Source organism: Labrus mixtus, chromosome 24 (genome assembly GCF_963584025.1).
Source record: "Labrus mixtus chromosome 24, fLabMix1.1, whole genome shotgun sequence".
In the NCBI taxonomy this organism is placed as follows: domain Eukaryota; kingdom Metazoa; phylum Chordata; class Actinopteri; order Labriformes; family Labridae; genus Labrus; species Labrus mixtus.
The window spans coordinates 13395936-13403435 of NC_083635.1; the positions used below are offsets into that span (position 1 = coordinate 13395936).

Here is a 7500-nt window from a genome sequence, read left to right on the forward strand (position 1 = left end):
AGAGAGACAGGTAGAGAGACAGACAGACAGGTAGAGACAAACAGGTAGAGAGAGAGACAGGTAGAGAGAGAGAGACAGGTAGAGAGACAGACAGACAGGTAGAGAGACAGACAGGTAGAAACAGAGAGAGAGAGACAGGTAGAGAGAGAGAGACAGAGAGAGACAGACAGAGAGACAGACAGGGAGAGAGAGACAGAGAGAGAGACAGGAAGAGAGACAGAGAAAGAGAAACAGACAGGTAGAGAGACAGACAGACAGACAGACAGGTAGAGACAGAGAGACAGACAGACAGGTAGAGACAAACAGGTAGAGAGAGAGACAGGTAGAGAGAGAGACAGGTAGAGAGAGAGAGACAGGTAGAGAGACAGACAGACAGACAGGTAGAGAGACAGACAGGTAGAAACAGAGAGAGAGAGACAGGTAGAGAGAGAGAGACAGAGAGAGACAGACAGAGAGACAGACAGACAGGGAGAGAGAGACAGAGAGAGAGACAGGAAGAGAGACAGAGAGAGAGAAACAGACAGGTAGAGAGACAGACAGACAGACAGACGGGTAGAGACACACAGACAGACAGACAGACAGACAGACAGAGAGAGACAGACAGACAGAGAGAGACAGACAGACAGGTAGAGACAGGCAGGTAGAGACAAAGAGACAGGTAGAGACAGAGAGACAGACAGGTAGAGACAGACAGGTAAATCATCATTAAAATAATAAGATGAAGTTTCTACAGGAAGTTGTTGAGGACTGAAGTCTCTCACCTCTGCTCGCCTCATCAGGTGACCGGCCAATGACAGCAGGCCGTCCATGACTGACGGCAGGAACAGCCTATGAAAAGCCTCTGAGTGTTGTCCAGGTTCCACCCCCACACAACAGGAACTGGACGGGCAGACAGACAGACAGGTGTTACACATGTTTTAAACTCTAAATGTTTCATGAATAACTGTTTTCATCTGTACCTGGTGATCTGAGCCAGCGTGGTGACGGCGCCCCAGTTGCCCCGCAGCTTCAAGGGATCTTGACTCAGAGCGAGGACGCACTGACTCAGAACGCCGCTCAGATACAGCTGAGACTTCACACGAGTCAACACGCTGCTGTCGGTCTGCACCGCCGCCATGTTCAAAACCTCTGACACACAGAAACACAAAGTTTAAAGAAAACAACGAGCGGCCACACACACACATATTTACACACATGAATCCATGAAAGATATGAAATAACTAAGAAAACATCAGAACATCTGCAGCCAGATGTGTCCAAGTCATTAAATCCTCTTCAAATCATCCAATGAGAGCAGCTCGTTAAGTCTCAGCTCTTTTTGTGATTGCCTCCACATGAAGGCAGATCAGTTCTGACTTTTAGAAAAGAAACTGAAGATTATAAGTTGCTGATGTTTTGTGACTGAAGGAGGAAACACAACAAACAGTGAAGAGTGATGAGGGCGCCCATAGTGTACCGGCTAGTACACACACTCCCTGTACAGAGGCTATAGTCCTGCTTTTAGTCTCAGTGTCTCAGTGTCTCTGTGTCTCAGTGTGTCTCAGTGTCTCTGTGTCTCTGTGTCTCAGTGTCTCAGTGTCTCTGTGTCTCAGTGTCTCAGTGTCTCAGTGTCTCAGTGTCTCAGTGTCTCTGTGTCTCAGTGTCTCAGTGTCTCAGTGTCTCTGTGTCTCTGTGTCTCTGTGTCTCAGTGTCTCAGTGTCTCTGTGTCTCAGTGTCTCAGTGTCTCTGTGTCTCAGTGTCTCAGTGTCTCTGTGTCTCAGTGTCTCAGTGTCTCTGTGTCTCAGTGTCTCAGTGTCTCAGTGTCTCTGTGTGTCAGTGTCTCAGTGTCTCTGTGTCTGTCTGTCTCAGTGTCTCAGTGTCTCTGTGTGTCAGTGTCTCTGTGTCTCAGTGTGTCTCTGTGTCTCAGTGTGTCTCTGTGTCTCAGTGTCTCTGTGTCTCTGTGTCTCAGTGTCTCAGTGTCTTTGTGTGTTTGTGTGTCTCAGTGTCTCTGTGTCTCAGTGTCTTTGTGTGTTTGTGTGTCTCAGTGTCTCTGTCTCTCTGTGTCTCTGTGTCTCAGTGTCTTTGTGTGTTTGTGTGTCTCAGTGTCTCTGTCTCTCTGTGTCTCAGTGTCTTTGTGTGTTTGTGTGTCTCAGTGTCTCTGTCTCTCTGTGTCTCTCTGTGTCTCAGTGTCTCAGTGTCTCTGTCTCTCTGTGTCTTTGTGTGTTTGTGTGTCTCAGTGTCTCTGTGTCTCAGTGTCTCTGTGTCTCAGTGTGTCTGTGTCCCAGTGTGTCTGTGTCTCTGTGTCTCAGTGTCCCTCTGTGTCTGTGTCTCAGTGTCTCTGTGTCTGTCTCAGTGTCTCAGTCTCTCTGTTTCTCAGTGTCTCAGTGTCTCAGTCTCTCTGTGTCTCAGTCTCTCTGTGTCTGTGTCTCTGTGTCTCTGTCTCAGTGTCTCTGTGCCTCTATGTCTCAGTCTCTCAGTGTCTCTGTGTCTCAGTCTCTCTGTGTCTCAGTGTGTCTGTGTCTCGGTGTGTCTGTGTCTCTGTGTCTCAGTGTCTCAGTGTCTCTGTGTCTCAGTGTCTCAGTCTCTCTGTGTCTCTGTGTCTGTGTCTCAGTCTCTCTGTGTCTCTGTGTCTCTGTGTCTCAGTGTCTCTGTGTCTCAGTCTCTCTGTGTCTCTGTCTCTCTGTGTCTCAGTCTCTCTGTGTCTGTGTCTCAGTGTCTCTGTGTCTCAGTCTCTCAGTGTCTCTGTGTCTCAGTGTCTCAGTGTCTCAGTCTCTCTGTGTCTCAGTCTCTCTGTGTCTGTGTCTCTGTCTCTCTGTGTCTCAGTCTCTCTGTGTCTGTGTCTCAGTGTCTCTGTGTCTCAGTCTCTCTGTGTCTGTGTCTCTGTGTCTCTGTGTCTCAGTGTCTCTGTGTCTCAGTCTCTCTGTGTCTGTGTCTCTATGTCTCAGTCTCTCTGTGTCTGTGTCTCAGTCTCTCAGTGTCTCAGTCTCTCTGTCTCTGTGTCTCAGTGTCTCAGTGTCTCAGTCTCTCTGTGTCTCAGTGTCTGTGTCTCAGTGTCTCTGTGTCTCAGTCTCTCAGTGTCTCAGTCTCTCTGTCTCTGTGTCTCAGTCTCTCAGTCCCTCTGTGTCTCAGTCTCTCTGTGTCTCAGTCTCTCTGTGTCTGTGTCTCAGTGTCTCTGTGTCTCAGTGTCTCAGTCTCTCTGTGTCTCAGTCTCTCTGTGTCTCAGTCTCTCTGTGTCTGTGTCTCAGTGTCTCTGTGTCTCAGTCTCTCAGTGTCTCAGTCTCTCTGTATGCAGATGAACAGTTTGACTGACTCACTGTTCAGTCTGCTGTTCAACATGATGATTCTCTGCTCCAGGTTCAACTCTTCATCCTCCAGCTGACTTTTCAGCTCCTCCACCTCCTCCTCCACCTCCTCCACCTGCTCCATCCTCTCTGTAACACAAACACAAAGGTTATTTTATCACTCCTCCACCTCCTGCTCCACCTGCTCCATCCTCTCTGTAACACAAACACAAAGGTTATTTTATCACAGGACATCCGGGTCACTTACTCAACTTTAGCAACTGTTACCTCAATCTGAGATATTTAAAATCAAGTTACAAACAGTTCATTTACAGTTAATACAACTGTGTGAGTCTGATTTATAAAGAGTGTAGAGATGAGACGGTAAACAGGTGCAGAACACTCTCACCTCACCTGTCGATAAGAGTCTCTTTCCTCTGGCGTCACCGATTCTAACAGGTCACAAATTACTGTGTAACACCTGTTAGCGCTAACGTTAGCATGTACACTCCAACGAAACACAATTAGCTCCAAGACAGCTGTGTGAAAATAAAGCTAACCGGCTACTTAACCGTCATGATGACTCGTTAACGCGTAAAAGTCAAATTAAAAACTCTAAAAACAACTACAAAAGTGACATTTACTAGCTCGTTCGGTTAGCTTTTAGCAATCGGGGGGAAGTCGACGCTCAGTCGTTTCTACGGCAACATGACGTCATTACGCTGCGACGGCGCGTCCCTCTCCCTCTGCACCAAAACGGAGCTGAATATCCACACATCTATCTCTCTTTCTATTTCACTGATTTTAATTAGAATAACTTTATTGACATGTAATGGCTATAAAAACAGGATTTGATGTCAAAGCTAAACACATATTGTTGATATTTTAAATAAAAATAAAAGAGTTTGAAGCCCACAGTGTATTGAGGCACTTCTAAATAAAATATTGGATTTAATTTATATTTGTTAATATCATTAAAAAGGTGTTTTAAAGCCCTTTATCACCTCTTCAGTTTGTACAGGAGACAGGCTGCTGTGTGATCACTTGTCCTCTGGGTGGCGCTGTAGCTTCAGTCATTCAGAAGTATGTTCATATTTTATTGGTGACATAAATAAACGTGTTTTCCTCCCCTCTTTATATTCTTAAAATAAAATAAACACAGTCCATAATATTTCTGAGTAGCCATTACTCACATATAAACATGAAATCATGTTTTGATTTAACGTAAAGTCTGACATCGATTAAAATCACCAATCTGTTTAATTTATGTTTGTATTGTTGTCTTGTGGTCAGTTTGGTTATTAGTGGCCTACATTAAATATTAAAAATCATATTTAAATCCTTTTTATTACATTTGTCTATTTTTTATGAATCCTGATGTGTTTTATTTGACTGATGATTTCTAATCTTTGTATCTTTGTCCCACGTTCATTCATCTGTTCATGTTAACACTTTGATTTGTGTATACGGAAGTGATGTCATTTAAATAAAGTTTAACCATCATTTTTATTTATTATTATATTAAATTAATGTTTTAAAACTAATAAATAAAATATCTTTAATATTTCATAATAATGAAAAAATAGGTTAATTTAACGGGACCTGTAACGGGACCGACAGTAACAGTAGTAACGGGGAGAGGCCGGGGTTGTGTGTGTGTGTGTGTGTGTGTGTGTGTGTTTCTCGGTGCAGCAGCTGCTGCAGCCCTCCTGCACAGCGCCCCTCTCTCTCTCCGGTGCGCCTGCGTGCTCAAACACACCGAGCGACCGAGCGTCCGCTGCCTGGACCGGCAGGAGGAGAGCGACGAACACCGGGGGCTGCTGGGAACTTCACGGAAACGGTAAATGCGGGCAGTAACGGTGTCGGTGGCAGTAACGGTGACGTGATGTGATGCGATGCCGCGCGGGATCTCGGTAACGTAAGAAGAGCAGCAGCAGCGGAGGAGGAGGAGGAGGAGGAGGAGGACTGTCGAGGCTCAGCCGACGAGAGGATGCAGCAGTGACCGACGGATCGGTACCGGGAGGAGGGGAACACATCCGTCCGTCCAACGGAGCCAGCGGCCGCCTCCCCGGGTCTCGGACCGACCCGATCGGATGTAAAGCTGCAGGGATGGACGGGTAGGCTGGAAGGAGGAGCGGAGCGAGCGACGGTACATAACGGAGGAGAGAGCGGCAGGCGGAGGAGCAGCGGAGGAGGAGGGAGGATGAATTCTGGGGATGGAGGAGGAGAAGCGGGCCCGGACGGCCTGGCGACGGCAGGTAGGGTGTGTGTGTGTGTGTGTGTGTGTGTGTGTGTGTGTGTGTGTGTGTGTGTATGCACGCGTGTGTGTGTGTGTGTGTGTGTGTAGTGGGAGCTGCTGTCGCCATGATGCCTCCACATCCGCCCATTGACTCAGAGAATGTGTGTGTGTGTGTGTGTGTGTGTGTGTGTGTGTGTGTGTGTGTGTGTGTGTGTGTGTGTGTGTGTGTTACGAATGTGTGTTGTGTGTGTCAGCATCCCCTCTGTCCAATGGCATTGGGGTGTGTATGTGTATTGGGGGTGGAGGGTCTCTACCAAGGAGGATTGTGGGAAGGCCTGCTTGGTTATTAACTGTGTGTGTGTGTGTGTGTGTGTGTGTGTGTTATAAGGTGTGTAAATGCTCTCATGATGCAGTACTGTAGGTCTGTGAGTAATATTATTATCATACTATGATTGCAGAAATACTGTGCTCTGATTGGCTGTCTGGGGGTCTATATGAATCACAGATGTGTATCAGGATAAACACGGTCATCATTTAGGATGCTCAAGGTACATTATTAACCTGCAGGTAACCATGGCAACAGCTCTGTTGCTCCACACAGGTGAAACTAACCAAATCCTTATGTTTACATCAAAAGGAGTGTTTTCTGTTAAAGAGGTGAACAGTGACATCACAAAGGTAGATCAACATTAGAAACATGATCACATTATGAAACAGGGCAGTGGGAGTCAAACTGTGGCACGTGGGCCAAATCTGGCCCTCTAACAAAAAACTGATCGGCCCCCTCAGCTCACTGAAGCTCCATTTTGTAGTTTGCATCCAAAATTCAACAAAATTCTTCTTAAAGACAGAGTCAGCTGATTCCTCCTTCAAAATAAAATACAGACTTCTCCTAAAGTAAAGACAGAGTCAGCAGATTCCTCCTTCAAAATAAAATACAGACTTCTCCTGAAGTAAAGACAGTCAGCTGATTCCTCCTTCACAATAAAATACAGACTTCTCCTAAAGTAAAGACAGAGTCAGCTGATTCCTCCTTCAAAATAAAATACAGACTTCTCCTAAAGTAAAGACAGTCAGCTGATTCCTCCTTCAAAATAAAATACAGACTTCTCCTAAAGTAAAGACAGTCAGCAGATTCCTCCTTCAAAATAAAATACAGACTTCTCCTAAAGTAAAGACAGTCAGCTGATTCCTCCTTCAAAATAAAATACAGACTTCTCCTAAAGTAAAGACAGTCAGCTGATTCCTCCTTCAAAATAAAATACAGACTTCTCCTGAAGTAAAGACAGTCAGCAGATTCCTCCTTCAAAATAAAATACAGACTTCTCCTAAAGTAAAGACAGTCAGCAGATTCCTCCTTCACAATAAAATACAGACTTCTTCTAAAGTAAAGACAGTCAGCAGATTCCTCCTTCACAATAAAATACAGACTTCTCCTAAAGTGAAGACAGAGTCAGCACATTCCTCCTTCAAAATAAAATACAGACTTCTCCTGAAGTAAAGACAGTCAGCTGATTCCTCCTTCACAATAAAATACAGACTTCTCCTAAAGTAAAGACAGAGTCAGCTGATTCCTCCTTCAAAATAAAATACAGACTTCTCCTAAAGTAAAGACAGAGTCAGCAGATTCCTCCTTCAAAATAAAATACAGACTTCTCCTGAAGTAAAGACAGAGTCAGCAAATTCCTCTTTCAAAATAAAATACAGACTTCTCCTAAAGTAAAGACAGTCAGCAGATTCCTCCTTCACAATAAAATACAGACTTCTCATGAAGTAAAGACAGAGTCAGCAAATTCCTCTTTCAAAATAAAATACAGACTTCTCCTAAAGTAGACAGTCAGCAGATTCCTCCTTCACAATAAAATACAGACTTCTCCTAAAGTAAAGACAGAGTCAGCAGCTTCCTCCTTCACAATAAAATACAGACTTCTCCTAAAGTAAAGACAGAGTCAGCAGATTCCTCCTTCAAAATAAAATACAGACTTCTCCTAAAGTAAAGAC

At 45.0% G+C, this 7500-nt stretch overlaps 2 protein-coding genes across 6 annotated transcripts in view; one reads left to right on the forward strand and one right to left on the reverse strand.

Annotated features, from left to right (window-relative positions):
• Positions 1-7500, reverse strand: part of LOC132959461 (IQ calmodulin-binding motif-containing protein 1-like) — a 28908-nt gene that overhangs the window by 5502 nt on the left and 15906 nt on the right. Inside the window, exons 1-4 of one of the 5 annotated variants that reach the window (XM_061032481.1) lie at positions 3675-4505; positions 3294-3410; positions 960-1128; positions 762-879 (exon numbers count right to left, since the gene is read on the reverse strand). In XM_061032481.1, coding sequence (XP_060888464.1) covers positions 762-879; positions 960-1128; positions 3294-3405 — 399 coding nt within the window. In that variant the 5' untranslated portion in view covers positions 3406-3410; positions 3675-4505. Of the gene's footprint in view, positions 1-761; positions 880-959; positions 1129-3293; positions 3411-3462; positions 3599-3669; positions 4506-7500 lie in introns of those variants that run through there. The other 4 variants (XM_061032478.1, XM_061032482.1, XM_061032480.1 and 1 more) reach the window with 4 other exon arrangements.
• Positions 5052-7500, forward strand: part of LOC132959889 (kalirin-like) — a 31755-nt gene continuing 29306 nt past the window's right edge. Inside the window, exon 1 of the mRNA XM_061033139.1 lies at positions 5052-5518. Coding sequence (XP_060889122.1) covers positions 5464-5518 — 55 coding nt within the window. The 5' untranslated portion in view covers positions 5052-5463. The remainder of the gene's footprint in view (positions 5519-7500) is intronic.